This window comes from Branchiostoma belcheri, unplaced genomic scaffold, assembly GCF_001625305.1.
Source record: "Branchiostoma belcheri isolate BF01 breed outbred unplaced genomic scaffold, Haploidv18h27 scaffold338, whole genome shotgun sequence".
In the NCBI taxonomy this organism is placed as follows: domain Eukaryota; kingdom Metazoa; phylum Chordata; class Leptocardii; order Amphioxiformes; family Branchiostomatidae; genus Branchiostoma; species Branchiostoma belcheri.
This window is the reverse complement of record NW_017803952.1, coordinates 62,889-82,686: the sequence shown is the minus strand read 5'-3', so window position 1 is coordinate 82,686 and position 19,798 is coordinate 62,889. Positions and strand designations below refer to the sequence as shown.

Here is a 19,798-nt window from a genome sequence, read left to right as displayed (position 1 = left end):
AACTAGATGGCTAACTTTATTCCGCAGAGCGCACGACGCGCCGTAAAAGTCAGAGTAATAGTGGTTTCTAAACCATGGACACTTCATATAAGACCAAGAAGCGGTAGTTTGAGGCCGATCGAGGTCGGTTAAGGTATTTAGTCATACAGCGTAATTGGTTATAGTTATAATGACTGTCGGCACCGTGGTGGGTTGCAAAGATCCAAGATGGCGGTGAGAAGCACATCGGTCATATATCATCATGATCACTAAACATGTGAAGCTCTAAAGAAGCAGGTTCATTGTTTCTACATGCCGTTTCTCACATGTTGACTTCGTAAGAACCATGCAGCGACGGCCATTTTGGTGGGCTTAACATAGTCAAGTGAGTGCAAACTCTATCCTGAAGAAACCATAATGTATCATGTGTGTTATCATTTAGGATGTTGGGGTAAAGCGGCGTTACCTGCGCATGTTGTACCGTTCCCTGTAAACCCGTCCAGGCAGACACAGTAGTACGACCCTGGCTGGTTCACACAGAAGGCGTTCTCTGAACAGGTGTGCCTCCCGGAGCACTCATCGACATCTAAGGACAGAAAAGAAAAGGAAATTTTTTTCCGGCAAAAGACAAGATTTTGCATATCAGGCTTTTCTTCCACGTAGCACGACATATTATGGATTCATTTATTCTGACAATTATCATCATTAAAGTCGTCGCAGAACTCTGCATCTTTGAGAAAAAAATCTCAAGCAAATCAGTACGTTTCGTGACAATCTGGAGAAGTATACAGATAGCGTAGACATAAGTCGTCTTGCTGATTATTAGTTTTTTTATCTGTCACAAATATGCCGTACTCTGGATACCTCGCTATACTTTTGTGCTAACGATATTGTCACCTTCACATCCTGCTCCCATGCTGAAGCCTGGCAAACATTTGCAGTCATAGCTTCCGTTCAAATTGACGCATCCAACATCACGTCCACCACAGATTCCTGGGCTCACTTCGCACTCGTTTACATCTGTGGAAAAAATGACATGTTGTAATATTGCAACGGGTCCTTGTTGTGTTACTGGCTGCTGATATTTTCCTGTTACTGTGTACTTTTTTTCCTGTTCATTTTTGTCGTAGTTGATGTTAATTTGTACGGTTAACGATATTGATACATACCATTTACACCACTCATAAGTTAGTATTATCATGATTTAGTTAGTATTATCGTTAGATATTACCCTGGGCATACTGCATATATATGTAGGGTGCAAGATGAAGGGACTAGCCACAAATAAGACTAGCCATCTGCAAAAAAAACGTCGTGTAAAACCTACCAGGGAGCGTAGTTGAGTCGGGCGACGAAGAGCTCCTGCGGCCACGAAGAGACCCGCCCCAAGCGCAGTAGAATGGAAACCAGGCTAATCAATGAGCAAAACGTTACAGTATCACTCACCGTCACAAGCCAGACCATCCCGGTTCAGTGTGTAGCCGTGTTGACAGGAACACAGGAACCCACCGGGAGTGTTGGTGCAGGTCTGCTCACATCCTCCATTAGAGACCGCACACTCATCTGTGTCTGTCGTCAACAAGAATGCAACACGGTTAGCTTGGTAAGCCATGCACATTGTAAGTATTATATATGTATTCCGGTCTAATATGTGCGCAATCTAATTCACATCAAGGGCTAAATGTGGCAAATAAAACAGACTGTACTAACACACGGTCCTTTACTTAGGTGGATAGCTTAAATTTGCTATATATATATGTCAATTTAATAACTAATTTGACTCCGACCACTTCTCACCTCCACAGCTATGCTTGTCTATCTTTAACACATAGCCCTGTCGGCAGGAACAGTTGTAACTTCCTGGGACATTGCTGCAGTTGTGAGCACACCCACCGTTATCTGTTGCACATTCGTCAATGTCTGTAAAGGGTACAACAGCAGAGGCAATAAGTAAAAACCAGTAGGTTAAGAGCTGAAATGGTAATATTTTGTTTCCTTTACTCAGTATTCTAGAAAATATCAGACTGACAGAGTGTAAACTAAAGAGATCCTGTCGGCAGGAACAGTTATAACTTCCTGGGACTTTGGTGAAGTTGTGGTCACACCTGCCATTGTCAGTGGCACATTTGTCTTCTGCAAAGAGTTCAGAAAACAGACGAGACAAACAATTTTAGGTAAAAGTGCACTGGGTAAAGTTAGTGGTTAACCATATTGCTAACAAAAAAAAATTCTACATAAGATTATCGTACATGTTAATGTGGTTATTATTGTAATGAAACAATTAAACATTACGTGGTGATATCCACCAGTTCTGTCCTTTCATTGCTACATAATGTAATCCAACAATACAGAGTGTCTTTTAGTGCGTTAGTTACCATTAAGTAACTTTCCTTCTACTATGAAAAAAAGCGGTGGAATACATAATCAAAAAATGAATATGTCAAGAGAGGCCTGGAACCATTGTGATTTTTCCAGAGTCCTCCTGACTTTTTAAACATTTTCAAAGATAGACAGCACTCTGATAAAGCACCTCCAAACACATATGGCAGATTCGTACCCGACATATGTATACAAGCCGGTCTAGGAATACTAATTACATACTATTAGTAGAAGACTCGCTTAAGCCTCAGTCATAACCTACCGAACGTGAAACTGCGTGGTGTCTACGTGCAAAAACGTGGGCAAATGTTGGTGATCAGTAAGTGTTAAGTACGGAATCCGCCTCCGTACGTACGGAATCCAACGGATTTGGGAGCACGCAGACACGCCGTAGTACTTTAAGTGCATGCAAAGCTTTCTCTGCGTGCGGTCTGCGGAAAAATACTCGAATAAAAGAATTTTGAAGGCCCATTCTGAAAGTATGCCTACTTTACTTCCACGCCAACGTTAAGGTCATTTGGCCAAGAGATAAATAAATTGAATCAATGTAACAAATGGAGGAGGACAAGAAAAAACACAAGTGAAAAACAACAATATTGTCTTTACACCACTGCTTGGTATTGGTTAAGCCATAAAAACAATATATTTCATCCATATGGTATGGGCTGAAATATAGCAAATTAATACATATATTTCAGCCATACCATGGTATGCATGAAATATAAAAACAGCATGTGTCAAGCACACCACTACGTGGTGTGGTGAAGCCATAATCACTGTACACGTACCTGCAATCTCCGCGGCGTGGCAGAACTTCCACCGTCCAGTACTTCCCCACCCTGTGGAGTATCCTGCATAGGCGATGGGTAGCGGGTCAGGGTCCCTCCACTGCATGAACGGCTGAGTTTCGCCACCCCTTCCAACAGCAATGGTTCCGTCTGAAGACCAGGTTATCCAGAAGGTTCTGTACTCTGTCGGGGAGTTGATACCTATGGCCGAAAATAGAAATAAACATTAAAGTACGTTGCATTACCGGTACTAAGTATTAAATGCAAAAAATACACCGGATCCACAGCAATGTTGAGAAGGAACCAAGAACCAGTGTTCACCAGATACCTAACTTTATCCAGAACCATGCTCAGGCGGTAGTCCGCGTGTATTCAAAACCATGCTCGGGGGCAAATCTTCGATCTTGGATGTGCGGAGACTATTCAGAATCATGATTCAAACCAGGACCAAATCAGACATAGCTATAGATAGACACGGATAGAAGACTTGCCAGGTGTCGATTCCACCGCATGGCTGTGGCCTCGCATGCTGCGGCGTATGACAGACTGTCCGTTACTCCAGCCACCGATGACGATTTCATACATGTCCCCCAGGTTCTGTCTCTGGGCTGAGAGCGCGACATGGACGCTGTGATCGGCCTGCACTTCAAACGTGAAGCGTGACCCCGCCAGGCGGCGCAGCTCCCAGCGGTACCGTTTTACGGTGTCCGTGCTGGCAGTCTCACAACCTGTAAGAACACAGACGTTTCGCCAGTAAAAATACAAGGACTCATTACAAGTGAAGAAGAAATGCAGCTATATGCCATCATCTTTGGCGACCACGCGACTTCAATACTGTTCAAAATACTATGTTTGACAGGGCAGGACGCAATCCAACAGAATATTATCCGCCTGCGCAGCAAAATATTATAGACATGATACTACAGATAGACTTTGTAGATGTTCGGCGCTTTAAACACACAAAAAAAAAACACTGTGAAATATAGGTACGTGGCGTAGGCGTCACCAAGCCAGGCGGATCGACTATTATTTAATCTCTTTTCCTCTTCTCACCAATGTTGTTATTTAATATAATAATACAACTATTGCAGGAAGCTTAAAATCGGACCATAAGGTCATCTGTATTTCCCTTCAAACGGCGATTTTTCCCAAAGGTAAAAACTACTGGAAATTTAACGAAAAAATTTAAAAGATGCTAAATTTGTAAAAAAAGGGGGCTTTATAAGAGAATTTTTCCAGGACAATAATGGAACACGCGACCCACTAACAGTGTGGGACACCTTTAAGTGTTACTTAAGGGGAAACACTATGAAATTTGCTTCAGATAAGTCCAAAAAGTATTCAAATAAAGAAAGCGACCTGAACTAGAAAGGCCGACATTTGTTCAGGAGCAAATGCAGCAAATGGCTTTACCACATCCCGCGTACAAAAAAATAGACCTATACCCCTCCCGAATAAATGGATGTTTCCCGTGGTGTTCGACAGGGCCTGGGGACGTTCCCTTTCTCCTTACTTATTTATATTCTTATGTGTAATGTTGTTAGCAAAAAAAAATCAGAACCAACGAACACATTGAAGGACTGAATATACCTGTAACCCTGGAAACTAATGTATCACAATACGCCAATGACTCTAATTTTCCACTCCAACTTGAACTACAAGCACTACTACCGCTCAATGAAGATTTAAATGAATTTGCAATAATCACCGGTGTAAAACCAATTTTCGACAAGTGTATAATAGGTACTTTAAAATTAAAAATACACATTTGTTGCCCTTTCAAATGGACAAATGGTCCTGTACAACTCCTAGGGAATTCCCTGATACAACACAACTTTAATAGAAAAGTACAGAAATAGACTTTTTACAATCATAATGTATTTGGGTGCATTACATTTTAATTGGGAAAAAATAACAAAGATGATCAGGGCACAACCGTAAGCAAAATACTGATTTGCTTATTTACATTGTTATTAATGGTCATATTTATATACAGCGTTAAACATGAAGTTACACATGTGCCATGTCATAGGGAGCCTGATAAGAAGCACATTTAACAGGTTTTGTCTCATTGCGTGGTTTCCATGTGGTTCGTGACATTGTTGACATTAATCGTGAAGACCTCATAACTATATATTTCTGCTGGCTGTGGGCGAACTAATGAACGCATTTGCGGTTTTTTTTCTTGAAGCCACATTTTCCTGATCATTACGGTACTTTCTTCAGCGCCTTCGATACGTGATTTAGCCTTTGTGAAGTTAATATAAATGTGCAATTAGGCAAACATGTGCACATAAAATGTCGCCATTCATTCAATAAATGCAAAGCTTTCTGTGTTTACTTGTGGAAGCATGCGTGCTCGAGGACCTACTGAAACCATTTAATTTATTCTAAGACTCCTTAATCTTATAGTGAAGTTTATACGAATTGTAAAGAAAATTGCCCTCCTCATACTCAATCATAGAACCACAGAAAATTAACGGAATAGAGTAAGTTTTTTTTGCGTAACAATATTGTAACCTCTAAGTGTATTCATTTATTATAATATCTAGCCTTCGGGCAATTCAAGAAACATATTGATGATATTACTGATAAAGTCACTTACCTTGTTCCTGAGAACCATAAACTTGGGACAACGTTACACAAGCACAGCAAATGGCGAACACAAACTCAAGCTTGAGCACATCCATATCTTCCACCGTTACGTTTGGTCCGAAAGAAAATATTCCGACAAAAATGGAAACGACAAGGGTGCACCTAAAGCGCACCCTCAGCGCGACCGTACAGCCTTATACAGACTTTCGTAGTTTATAGTTGTCCCGTTGGGTTAAAAAGAAGTGAAACACTTTGTAAAAAGCTCGAAAAGACTACCAACACAGCTATAGTCAACTGTTTTCTTTTTTCTCTCACCCAGACGTTTTTCTCTGCGCGAGAAACATGACCACAGTTGACTGCGTTTGACTCGTGATACGGAGTCGCTGCCGACGGAAATTAATTTCGGGAGATGACATATTCAGACTGTACCCATTGCAAAGATGGGTAGAAATTGTCTTGAGAATTTTTTTTACAAAAAATTTATCTGACATTTATCCAAGTTAAGACACAAAATATTGTCAGCAGGATGTATATGTGTGGATGTATACATAAAAGATAATCCAAAACTGAATGGATGAACTTTATTCTTATATTCTAGAAGTCATTATTTCTTTATCACCCCTCATATGTTGCCGTGTCCCAAACATGTAATAACGTAGCATAGAGACATCTGTAACACAGGGACATGGATGGGATTAGAGTTAAGTGATTGAGTTTGAAATATTAATGATGGCAGCAAGTGACAACAATGCTCCATGATTACCTTTAATGACATCTGCTTATTACTTGTACACAATGGATGTTTCTATGGATACATACCGAATACCTATACAGAGAGAGAGAGAGAGAGGGGCGCGGACTCATGGGAGAAGTTAGTACACCGAACTGAACTCAGAGGTACAGAAGTACAAGTGTGTGTGTTTGTGCGTGCGTGCGTGCGTGCGCGCGCGCGCGCGTGTGTGTGTGTGTGTGTGTGTGTGTGTGTGTGTGTATGGTGTGTGTGTGTGTGTGTGTGTATGTGTGCGTGTGTGCGTGCGTGTGTGTATGTGTGTGTGTGTGTGTGTGTATGTGTGTGTGTGTGTGTGTTTATGTATGTGTGTGTGTGTGTTTGTACGTGCGTGCGTGTGTGTGTGTGAGTGCATGATGTCACCGCAGACGATATTAGTGTATTTGGGAATAAAAATTGCAATACGGAGAAGCAGAAGTAGCACAGCAACAGGCCCGGGTCTTTAACAAACAACCCTCACAACAACCACCGTTGCCATGGCAATGTTTGTTTTTATTATATTTCAGGTATGGATGAAATATATCGTGTTCTCTCATGTTTCTTCGTCGTCGTCGTCGTCGTCTGCCATTCCTTATAAATGGATTCAACTCTGTTATTTTCCAGCCAAATGACTTACAAATTTGTCATTTAGGGAGAGTGGGCCAATACCCCCAGGCGTTTTTTTATAATTTTTTTTAAATAAATGCCTTTGAAAATTTTTTATGAAGGTTTTTTGGGACATTTTTCGACAAAAAATTGATTTTTTGATCCTAAGCTCCTGGTATTACAACCAAATAAGCAGAAATTCGGTATAAGGGTACCTTGAACATGTGTCTACAGAATAGCAGTCACGTATTTGACATACACCACTTTCAAATGACTCATTTGGGGGACTTTAATTTCTATTTTCAGCCAAAAAAAAGGCCAAAAGTGCCATACCCGTTCCACGTTCGATCTAAAGAATGGCCCGTTCCATCTGCCGTTGGCCATCGAACACTGCTCAAACACATCGAACATTGCGAGTTACCTGGGGTCACGTTGCACGGAAGTCGTGCGCAATGACCAACGCATTCAATTTTATGTGCCTAAGATCATTGCGTCATCTACAATCACGACGATGAAATATGCCGACCATCCTAATCCTGAGTACCGCAAAGTGTTTCGGAAGGTATGTGTTGCGATGTTGCCGGGCCCTTAATAATGCAGTACCACAGACAAGCGGACATGTGATTCGTAAAATACGTCGATGAAGGTTAGACATCCAGGTAATACGATACGCCAAAAAGCAGTTACTCAAGCAACTGGATATGATTTTGAAAACGCCAGACGTGTCAGCTAGTATCCACTAGCTTTCATCAGTGACTGAGAGACCAGAGGGGAAATGCAGGTTTATAAGCACAACCTATTGATTGATATGCAAATGAAGTGAAGACAAATTTTTGGAAGTCGAAAATGGAACGATCCCCCGGATGATTGACGAAAGCGAATCGTCGGGGAGCAGTCGGACGAGACAGCGTTCCGTCAGTTCTTCGTCGCGTGACACAGAAACGTCTGGATTCACTCTCGACCTGAGGGCGACATCCACGGCACGTAAACAAGCAGATGCGTCCAGCGGTGAAGGCAAATGTGCAACACGTCCACGCACAAGGTCCAGGCAGCGTCATAAACATGAAAAGGACAAGCCCAAGAAAGGGGGACAAAAGACCTCGTCTTGTCCAACCAATGATCCTGAGTGGCTTGGTTTGTGGTTTTGTTTTTTGCGTATTTGTCCTAGTATGGGTTCGAATTCCTAGCAAATTGATGACGTCATCGGTCAAAATCTAAGATGGGGGACCATATAATTAGGTCTTATGAAACCATCTTTTTTCCACTAATTTTTCATATAAAATTCTTGCTTTTTTACACATAAAACGTTCAAGCATCTTTAATTCATTTGCATTGCGTTTTGAGGCTGCATCTTGAAAAAAAAAAGCAATTTTCGACATTCAAGATTTCTGATCCAAGATGGCCGACAGCTTAATTATGCATGTCTTTTTCTGACGTCATTTGACGTCAGTGTTGTTGCCAGCGGCAACAAAAGTCCTAGCAGACATTAATATTCTATCTTAGACACTTTTTGTTAAAGTTTGGTTGTATTCCTTTGAGTTTGAAGGAAAAAAAATTGACGGTTTGACAAAAAAAATCATATAAATGATGTCATAATGACGTCATATGACGTCATAATTACACAAAAATTGTTGTTAAAAACTATTATATTACTACATCATTCTCTAAAAATTTGGTGGCCCTACGATAAGTGGTTGTTGACTTACATGGGGCGGGCCTCAAAAGCCCCCTCCCCCCGGTCAGAGCATGCCCCAAAAAAGTCCGGTCTGAAAAGGGTTAACCCACAAAAACCGTTTAATTTGCAGCCCACTAATTGACAAGAACAGGGGTCCTTGGTGCGAGTGTCGGTGACGTCTCTCTGGTCCTACACACCTTGCACTAAACGTAAAAAGATTTTTAAAACGATTCCTTGTTCCACTGAAACGGTCAAGTCGTAATAAAAGATTAAAAAAGAAAAGCTTTATTTCTTGTTCGACTGAAAATGTCCAGTCAGATCCTTACCACGAGGTTTCTGAGCTCGGACACCTCCAACTCCAGCTGTCTGTCTGACATGGTGACGTGGACCAGCGGCATGAGGACGGCGCACACCAGCACCCCGCCCAGACAGCCTCCCGCCAGGAGCACCAGTCCCGTCCGCCGCCCGCCCTGCCTCTTGTACGGCCTGGTCAGACCCACACCAGCTAGGGAAGGGACGAAACCTAGATGGAATGAAACATCATGCATGTTTTAATCACAAATGCAGCGATGAATGTTGAATAAAAAAAAGAAGCGGCTATTTTCTCCGGTAAAGAAACGGGGCTGAAAATTTGCCGTAGAAAACTCTCCAGAATAGCCTACGTTGCCCCCCCCCCCTCGTGATCCATCGTAGTCCACTCCCCACGTACTGGTAGTTTTTTGGCTAAAACGGGTAGAGGGTGTCTGTTGATATTGCCTTCTTTTGCTGGTAATGAGGCTTTTACATCACGGTGAACTTAAAACACTCTGTTCCTCCTACCGCGCAATAGATTCCCAACGAATTTACAGTTGTTGTAGTTCCGTGAGTGTATAGGGTTATAGTTAAGTGTTGTTGTACCAGCCACTTACACTATCTATTTATAGCCTCCTTTGCAGACTTGTAGGGCGCGGTATTCATTTTTCGGGGAGCCCGACAGCGAAACCGTCCATCCCTGGCAAAACTCCCTCGGCGGCAAAAACGTCCGAGACCGATTATAGCTAAGTTTGTCTGGTTCAAAGATAGGGAAAAGGCTAGGTTAGCTGCCAAAAATTTAAAGAACACAGAAATTGGTTTATCGGAAGACTTTCCCAGACAAATCAGAGAAGTGAGGAAGAAGCTTCTCCCTGTGTTAAGAGCGGCACGTAATGCGCAACCTCCTAAATATGCTGTCTTAAACGTGGACCAGCTGTATATAGATGGAGTAGTTTACAAGGGCCCAGAAGCAAAACGCCCATACGCAACTTAGATTGATGAACTGGTTTATAGTTACCCCTCTAATTAAGACGGACGTACTTAGTTGGTCTATTTGTTTATTTATATTGTTTCATTATGTCATGTAAATTTTTTGTTTCCACGGATCCGATTTCATGCTTAGTACTTGACATTATTTTCATTCTTTTTCTTGCCACATTTGATGAATCAAAACAAAGGCTAAAATCTCGCCCCTTTCTGTGACATGAACACCAAGATTGGTTCTTATAATGCAAATGGTCTAGCAAACTCTCGTAAAAGAAGAGAGGTGCTTAATTGGCTTAAAGAAAAATCTCATGATATAATATGTTTACAAGAAACCCATTCAGTACTTAAAGATGAAATGACTTGGAAACAGGAATGGGGCGGGACAATCGTCTTCAATCACGGGACAACAAATCAACGCGGTGTTTTGATATTATTTAAAGAAAATCTCAACTTTACCATCAATTATTCTATGAAAGATGATGATGGGCGATTCTTGATACTAGACCTATCTGTAAATGATCTGCATTTTTGTATTTGTAATCTGTATGCACCAAACACAGATGACCCTAATTTTTTGATAACATAGAAAAATTGATAGTTAACCTGAAATTAAATCACAGTAATTTTATTATCGTTTGAGACTTCAACACGGTACAGAATGCGACTTTGGATAGAGCCGGACAAAACCCAGTAATATACCACCCAGATGCACAACGAAAAATAAACGAACTGATATTTGCTTTAGATTTGGTAGATATTTGGAGACATAAACACCCTCACACAGTCAGGTTTACTTGGCGAAGAGGAAGGCAAGCCAGCCGTCTGGATTATTTTTTAATATCTTTTTCACTTCTGGTGGATATTTCAAATATAAAAATTTTAGACAGACTCAAATCCGATCATAAATTTATTTCACTTGATATTCAAAACATAAGGCGTACGCGTGGAAAAAATTACTGGAAGTTGAATCAAACACTATTAAAAGATAAAAACTTTCGGAAGAAAACTGAAAAATTTATAGAGGAGTTTTTTCGATTTAATGTAGGCACGACTGATCCGTTAACGGTTTGGGACGCCTTCAAGTGTTGTTTTAGGGGACATTGCATCAAATTTGCCTCTGCAAAACGAAAAGCTTTTATCTCAAAAGAAAATGATCTTCAAAAACGGATAGACCAGCTAACCGTGATAATAGACGAGACTGATTTGCCGTCACAATCTGTTCTTGACGAACTTAGTGCACTGCAGAGTGAATTAGAAGAATTATATGAACAAAAACATTCAAAAATTTCTGGATTGGTACCAAACTATAAAAAATGCAAAATACTAAGAATAGGAACTTTAAGGAATACTAACTTTACCTTACCATGCAATCTCCCTATCTTATGGACAGATGGACCGGTAAAAATGCTCGGAGTTGGGATCACCGGAGACATAAATAAACTCACAGACAATTATCAAGATAGGTTAACTAAAATTGATAGAACCCTCCAGCCTTGGAAAATGATACCCATGACACTTTATGGTAAAATCACCCTCATTAATACCCTTGTGGTCTCGCAATTTACCCACTTATTTTTGTCTCTACCATCCCCCGGAAAAACTTTTTTCCAGACATATGAGCAAATAATTTTTAAATTCATATGGAATGGTAAACCTGAAAAAATTAAACGTAAAATCCTTTATAATACGTATGACAAAGGAGGTTTAGGACTAATACATTTACCTACATTTGACCTTACTCGTAAGGCTTCTTGGGTTCCAAGAATGTTCTCCCAGGATGACTCAAGTCGTAAATCCTTCTTAGATACATCGTCCGGGATATTTAGTAGACATTTGTACCCGTTTTTACAACTGTCCTTGGGGAAAGATAGCGCAACTTTCATGCCACCTTTATGTTCTCTGAGTGATACACTTTGTAAAAAGATACCCACTGATCACATGAATAATGTTTTTAATAGACTACTTGTCTCTCCTAATCCTTTCTTTAAAGATGTTCTTAAAGCATGGCTTTCTTTCCAATTTAAACCTCCCGAAACCGTACAAGAGATACAATCACAACTCTTATGGTGCAACTCAAGTATTGTAATTGAAAATATGCCTATTATATGGGAAAAACCTCTTAAACATGGAATCTTCTTCATTAATGACCTTTTGGATACTAATGGACGGTTTTTATCTTACAATGGCCTTCTTGCTAAATTCGGTACAGCATTTGATAAGCTAGAGTACAATCAGATATTATCGGCAATACCGCGAAACTGGAAAAAAAAGCTGTTAGATAAGACACCAGTAATAGGCCCTATCTTACCTCATATAGCAAATTACTTATGGTTGAAGCCAACTAAAATAAATAAAATCATCTATACATCTTTTTTGCAATCGGAAAATAGTGCTACAAACCCACTGAACATACAAAGACACTGGGAGGATGGATGTAATATAATTATCCCGTGGAAATTGGTTTTTAAATTAATTTATGCCGTGACTATATGCCCGAAACTAAGAATTTTTCAATACAAAATGTTGCACAAATTGTTAGCCACAAAGAAAATGTTACACATTTGGAAAATTCTAAATAGCCCTAATTGTGCATACTGTGAGGAAGTAGAGACCATTAGGCATTTATTCTGGGACTGCCCGAAAGTTGTTACATTTTGGACTGATGTAGAAATATGGTTTAAAACAACAGTAAATAAAACCTTACATCTGGACTTCCAGAAAATTATTTTAGGTGACATATCTGAAAACTGTAATGTGATCTAGAATTTGTTAATTCTATTGGCCAAACATTATATTTTCATACAGAGAGACAAAAAACTTGTTGTAAATCATTACATTTCGTATGTAAAGAAATATTACAAGACAGAATATATGATAGCAGAGAGAAGAAACAAATTAGATATTCATTTTCGTAAATGGGAGGCTTTCCCATTAAATATTGTTAATTAGTACGCTGTTATCTTCCATTTGTTCTGCTTCTTCTCAGCCTGTCCATATTACCTGTCATGTATTTTCTATCTGTTGTTGACATTGTGTTATTTACGTTCCAATTATCGAGTTTGTTGCCATTATTTACTTCTTCTTTTTGTCTCCCCTGTTGTTGCCTAATTAGTTGATTTATATATATTATTGACTTTGGTTGTTATTATTTCAAATTTCATCTTACTGTATATTCATATTGCTCTGTCATCTGTATTATGCTAGATCAAGTACTATTATTTCGAGTTTATTTCCCTGCTATTATCCTTGTTTTATCTCGATTGTATTTTTGGATCCGTGGATTATTTCTCTGTTACCATTATGTTATTACTTTTTGCTTTGTTCATGTCTTGTCTGTTCATGTTTTTGTATTTCGAAATGCTAATAAAAAAATTTAAAAAAAAAAAATCGTCCCTCCACGGCGTATTTAAACTGACTCGCGTCGCTCCCCGAAAAATAACGCCGCGCCCTACAAGTTTGCGAAGGAGGCTAATCTATATACAGTTTTGCTCTGGTTTCATCGAAGGCCGTCTCAAGGTCGGCCAGCCGACAGTTCGAAAGCTTTTCGTAGTTGCGTTTTAGATACCCTAAAGCACCTCCAAGTGAAGAGTGAAGGTACTGCAGCCTCTGGCTTCGTTAATCAGGCTACATCTAGCAGGTGACATGACCGCACTGCAGGTATATGTACAGGTACCTGTCTGGCACAGTTTTTTCGCTGCCCGTGGCCAAAGCTCTATAGACACACTCCTATGCCGACTAAAACGTTCCCTTCGAATTCTGCAGAAACGTCTAGATGGCCAACCGTGTCTGACATGTCTATAGTATACTCTTTCTGAGGTGAGTTTGATTGTGCAAGGTGGACGTAAGCCATTGGCTGCAGTACTGTCACCTGTCACTGGGCGGCGCTGAATCATGTCGCGGTCAAGTGCTTTCTGATTGTGCACAGTGGATAGAAGCCGCTGTACGTTTATGGTCTCATTCATGTATTACTCCGAGTGTACCCCCTAAAAGAGTACCAAGTCAAAAACTAAACGGCTGTGTGAACGTGTGTTTTTATTGGTGAGAATTTTCCCTTTAGCCAGCCCAACTGGCGTAAAACGTCAAAGCGGTGAAAGCTTGTTTGTAACTGATGAAATTAGGACGTAATTGTCGGCAGCCGCGCGCTAGGTCGGACGTGCACAGTCCAGTGTTGTGAGTTGTGCGGTCGTAGGTTTGCAGCGCGGAAGAGCCTCTTGCGGGCAGCCGCTAAGTGCAGTTTGTAATTCCCATAAAAAGGGATTGTGTGTATAGAAGTCGTCGGCAATTTTTTAATGAGACGTAGATTAAGTGTTGTTAACATAGCATGAAAGATATCAATTGATTTAATGTAGGATCATAGGGAACACGGCATCGAAAGACAGTCATTAATGCATGGTTTCTAATGTATCGAAAAAACTCATGAATGAGACCTTAATTTTCTCACCTGTGTGAGTCCGCATGTGTTTCTTCAAACTATCCAGCACACTGAACTGTCCGCTGCACTCCTCACATCGGTACGGTTTCTCGCCTGTGTGAATTCTCATGTGTTTCTTAAGATTAGCCAGATCGTTGAACTGCTTACTGCATTCCTCACAACTGTATGGTTTCTCACCAGTGTGGGTCCGCATGTGCTTCTTCAGACTTCCCAACTCACTGAACTGCCTCCCACATTCCTCGCAACGGTACGGTCTCTCACCAGTGTGAGTCCGCATGTGTTTCTTCAGATTACTCAGCAGACTGAAGCCTTTGTTACATTCCTCACATCGGTAAGGTTTCTCACCTGTGTGAGCCCGCATGTGTCGCCTCAGATAACTCAGGTAACCAAACACCTTGCCACACTCGCCGCACTTGTGGGTACGCGGAGAATCCTGATCTCCATGTCCATTCTCTCCCTTCTCTTGTTTCAGATGAGATTCAGGTTTGGTCGCCATGTTGGTCAAACTCCTAACCCTACAGGAACAAGTATGATTTGTCAATTTAATGGAATTTAAAATATGGTATAAGTGTGGACTCACGCCGATAAAACATCATATATATATACAAAACATATTCAGAACACGGCATATCATACAAGGGTACACCACTGTAGTATCTTACAAAGCAGCTACACTAGAGAACCACTCCAACTTACCCAATATCATTCAAGATATATGCAAAATATACAAAATGTACTCGTTACATGATGCACATAATATATAACCTTTGTCGGCCGATTTAAAATGTAACCTAAAATTAGGTGCCACATGGCAGTACTGATAGCAAGTAAATACAGAAAAAGAAAATAATAGTCGGCACTTACCAAGATGCACGGACGCTCCAAAGTACTGCACGGTGTTTTTTACGACGGCACAGATCCTCACGGCTGCAGAGTCAGTACTGACAGAAACAGAGCAGTCAGGGACGCGTTTATATAGGGACTGGGTGGGTGGATAAAACCGGTCCGGTGGGTTTACTGAAGAACGATACAAAGGAAAGCGCCATGCTGATTTGCATAGGAGAAATCAGACAATCATTAGATAAGAAATCATTAGATAAAGATACAATCAGTTGGGAAATAACGATAAAGACAACAACATGCATGTTAGGTGTTTTATCTTGTTCAAACTGAGATGAAAGGAAGATTGTCTGCATACAATGGGGGATGTTTCGTGTCGGCAGACTGTTAGATCTTATTTCATGAAAGGTCCATAAATGGCCGTTATAGTAGTATGAAAATGTATCAAACACCTAGCTTTATAGCTGTTAGTAAATTCTTCAATCAAGACGGCCAACCATGACTACGATCAATGCCTTGTAGCTCTAACCTATTTTGCACACAATGCAAAACACGTCAGGTGGTTGAACAGCGACTTTGGAGCGATTCTGCCTGGCGCGTCTGACCAAGAAATAAATTTCAGAGTCGATAAATGCTTAAAGACTGAGCAAAATCCATTTCAGAATAAATGTCTTCTCTAAGTTTTAAACTGACGTGTTCAAATTAATATACTCGTATACAAAAAATCCATTGTGATTAAAAAAATCTAATTCTACACACTATAGTCCCAGCAAATAAAAAAAATCTAAAATGACTTGAATAGCGGGCAACACCCTTATTAATTAGGAAAAGAGGACAACTTGGTCAAGACGGTGAACGCACCATGTTGCATGTGCTGATTTACATAGGAGAAATCAGACAATGTCCGTAGAAAAGGGTACACGACGGTTTTCACGACGGCACAGATCCTCACGGCTGCAGAGTCAGTACTGACAGAAACAGAGCAGTCAGGTGCGTTTATATAGGGACTGAGTGGGTGGATAAAACCGGTAAGGTGGGTTTTACTTGATTAGGAAACTAAGGAAATTATTCCTTACATGTGTCGATTTGCATAGGGGAATCAGACAACATCATTAGAGAAAGATACAATCAGTTAGACAATAACGATAAAGACAACAGCATGCATATTTTGTGTTTTATTTTATTCTTGAAACTGAGATCAAAGAGACGATTGTCTGCATACAATGGGGGCTGTTGAGTGCCAAAAAATTGTTAACTCTAATTCAATGAAAGGTCTAAAAAGGGCCATTATAGTAGCTTGAAAATGTATCAAACACCTAAAGAAGACAACTCTTTCCTTTTTTTATTTATTGGAGAAATTGAGATGCCGAAAGTTAACCAATCTCTAACAGCTTCATTATGTATCTTACACAACACTTAAAAAGAAACAATATTTACCAACATTCTAGTGCATCTAGAACTACGATATATGCTGCTAACTAAGCTAGATTCTAAGGATCTAGTGCTGTGTGCTTAGTTAAAAGTAAATCAAAGAAAAAAAGTTACCTAAGTAAGTGCTATAACAGACGGACCATGAGCCTTGATGTCAAACTAACGGTCTCTTACAGTGTAACTATGTCACTATTGTCTAAACAGTCCACAGTCACATTTTACACACGACTTCTAGTTCTAATCAACAGGCTACGGAGCATGCATTCGTAATTTTACAATGGAGACATGTACACTACTGAAACATGTACACTACTGAAAGAAAACAGTAAATAAGAGGTCACGTTGATAAAAGATATCTACAAACCTCTCTTACGACTGAAATGATACCAAGAAATAGTGATAAGTTTGTGATAGACGACAAGGGCCCAAGAGTGATATTAATCCTTACATGGACACCGGAAAGTCTTCGCTGGTGTGAGGTTGTATGTGGACAAACTGCCCAAAAATTTTCTACATTTCTCACATGTGTGAGTTGTTAACATTATGCATTTGCTTCGCAAATGTTACCATACTAATTAATTTGTATAATACCTTCAAACCTTGCTGCTGACACATATGATGCCAGATGATGTTGTGTTTACACAGACTTCGGCAGGCTTTCATCGGTGTGAGTTTTCATGTGGGTTGTCAGATCACGTGAATATCGAAATCAGATTCAGATTAGACAACTGAGTAAACTGTCTGCTACACTCCCCACAATTGTATGGTTTGTCACCAGTGTGAGTCCGCATATGTGTCTTTAAATGTGGCAGTGTCCTAAACGACCGGCTGCACTCCTCACATCTGTACGGTTTCTCACCAGTGTGAGTCCGCATGTGCTTCTTCAGATGACCCAGCCTACTGAACTGCTTGCTGCACTGTTCACACTTATAAGGTTTTTCACCAGTGTGAGTCCGCATGTGTTTCTTTAGATCTGACAAGTTATTGAATGACCGGCTACACTCCTCACATTTGTACGGCTTCTCCCCAGTGTGAGTCCGGATGTGTGTTTCCAGCTTACTCAGTGTTATGAACTGCCTGCTGCATTCATCACACCTGTAGGGTTTCTCACCCGTGTGAGTCTTTAGATTACTCAGCTGACTGAACCGCCTGTTGCACTCCTCACATTTATATGGTTTCTCACCAGTGTGGGTCCGCATGTGAGTGTTCAGACTACCCAGGTCTGTGAACCGCCTGCTACATTCCTCACACATGTAGGGTTGCTCACCCGTGTGGGTTCTGATATGCCTTTTCAGCTCACACAGCCTACCAAACCACCTGCTACATTCCTCACATTGGTACGGTTTCTCACCAGTGTGAATCCGCATGTGTCTCTTCAGAGTACTCAGCAGACTAAAGCCTTTCTTACATTCCTCACACCTGTACGGTTTCTCGCCTGTGTGAGTCCGCATGTGACGTCTCAGATCAGTCCGTTTAGGAAATTCCTTGCCACACTCGTCACACTTGTGGGTACGCGGAGAATCCTGCTTTTCATGCCCACTCTCTCCCTGCTCTTGTTTCAGGTGAGATTCCGCTCTGGCCGCCATGTTGGTCAAACTGTTCATCCTAAAGGAAGAATGCAATATATCATATCGATGGAATTGACAAGCGTGTATACTGTATAATAGTGGATAGCATGTACACTGTTTTTGTCTTCGGGCACATGGTTTGGTATGATAATGGTCACATTTTAAAAAAGGAAACATTTGACAATCTTAGCATAGACAAGTGTGGAAAGCAAATGGAACACATAAAGTTCTTCGCGGCCAAGTTTAACATACAAGCCCGTAGTCAACGACGTGCAAAAACCAATGCCTCCATTTTATGGAGGTTAACATAGGAAAACGAAATCATAGTTGACACTTACCAAGATGCAATAACGCTCCAAAGTACTGCACGATGTTTTCACGACGACACAGATCCTCACGGCTTCAGAGTCAGTACTGACAGAAACAGAGCAGTCAGGGACGCGTTTATATAGGAACTGGGTGGTTGGATAAAACCGGTCCGATAGCCTCTACTTGATTACGAAGCAAAAGAAACTATAACATGTTACATGTGCTCATTTGCATAGAGGGAATCAGACAACACGTCCAGACAGATTAACAAGATATGGAATGGGAGCCTTTAAAGAGAAGGCTAAGACTACAAGAGGAATTACAATAAACTGGGGCATACTTTTATTATTTGCTTTGCAATTAATGAGGGGAAATCAGGTGTCAACAAGTGCACGGACGCATGGGTCTATTTACGGTGTGCAGTTGTATAAGCCATTTCTCTGTTGATCGTGCCCGTGCGTTTATCACAAAATTAGACGACAATATGAGAAAAAGGTCAACACTGATACAAAATAAACATACAAGAGCCACTGATTAAAGAGTCGCGTGTATTCAATTGTGCGAAAGGAGTCAATTCAACCAAACGATTGCTGTTGATTGGTTGTACAAACAACTCCCCCCCCGTGTACACTATATGACATCCAGTAGATTTCTAGCGGGAACCAATCATAGGGCTGCTGACGCGTCACCGACTAGCGGCTATTAGCACCTTGTTTCATGTAAATGCCATGAACTCAACCAGTTTCTTGTTTACTTCAGTACTAAGTACTAGTACTTCCACAATCAGTTAGTAAAGTCATACCTTAGTAAAATCTACTTTGATGAACGAATCAAAACGGGACTGTAGACATTAAGTTTTACACATTCAAATGTGGCTGCACTAGCGCTAATGGAGCGACCACTACGTACGGGAAGGAACGGATCTTAGCGAAGCCGAGATTTGTGAACCAAACCCAACCCATCGAAGACGGGCCGCCAAACATAAAAATGGAGGGAAATGACAGACAACAAGCCAACAAAGACAACATCACCAGACCAACAAACTTGGAAAACACCACTTCAAGCGCTAACGTTGTAAGAACTGTGGAACCTCAAACTAGTATGTTCCACAAACTAGTATGTTTGCGTCAGCGGAAAGGCTGTCGAAGTAAC

General features: G+C 40.7%; 2 protein-coding genes across 2 annotated transcripts; both read right to left on the bottom strand.

The window, feature by feature from the left end:
• Positions 1–413: 413 nt before the first annotated feature.
• LOC109475398 (fibrillin-1-like) lies at positions 414–5,836 on the bottom strand. Its single transcript, XM_019776002.1, has 7 exons — positions 5,752–5,836; positions 3,638–3,874; positions 3,147–3,347; positions 1,777–1,899; positions 1,432–1,578; positions 877–999; positions 414–565 (listed from the first exon to the last, which is right to left on the bottom strand). Exons 1-7 carry the CDS (start codon positions 5,834–5,836, stop codon positions 414–416), a joined length of 1,068 nt encoding a protein of 355 aa, XP_019631561.1.
• A 3,251-nt stretch (positions 5,837–9,087) lies between these two features.
• On the bottom strand, positions 9,088–18,720 carry LOC109475402 (zinc finger protein 664-like). The gene is made up of 4 exons (XM_019776006.1): positions 18,676–18,720; positions 17,535–18,374; positions 14,508–14,917; positions 9,088–9,311 (listed from the first exon to the last, which is right to left on the bottom strand). Exons 2-4 carry the CDS (start codon positions 18,371–18,373, stop codon positions 9,103–9,105), a joined length of 1,458 nt encoding a protein of 485 aa, XP_019631565.1. The 5' UTR covers position 18,374; positions 18,676–18,720; the 3' UTR covers positions 9,088–9,102.
• Between the last annotated feature and the right edge of the window lie 1,078 nt (positions 18,721–19,798).

Excerpts from the sequence above, each read along its gene's own strand:
- LOC109475398 (XM_019776002.1), bottom strand. The coding sequence starts at position 5,836 with ATGGATGTGCTCAAGCTTGAGTTTGTGTTCGCCATTTGCTGTGCTTGT. Across the intron at positions 1,900-3,146 it reads CCACGCCGCGGAGATTGCAG|ACATTGACGAATGTGCAACA; the intron begins GTACGTGTACAG and ends TACCCTTTACAG. Across the intron at positions 1,000-1,431 it reads GAACCGGGATGGTCTGGCTT|ATGTAAACGAGTGCGAAGTG; the intron begins GTGACGGTGAGT and ends TTTTTTCCACAG.
- LOC109475402 (XM_019776006.1), bottom strand. The coding sequence starts at position 18,373 with ATGAACAGTTTGACCAACATGGCGGCCAGAGCGGAATCTCACCTGAAA. Across the intron at positions 14,918-17,534 it reads ACTCACACTGGTGACAAACC|CCACAAGTGCGGCGAGTGTG; the intron begins ATACAATTGTGG and ends TTCTCCGCGTAC. Across the intron at positions 9,312-14,507 it reads ACACATGCGGACTCACACAG|GTTTCGTCCCTTCCCTAGCT; the intron begins GTGAGAAAATTA and ends CATTCCATCTAG.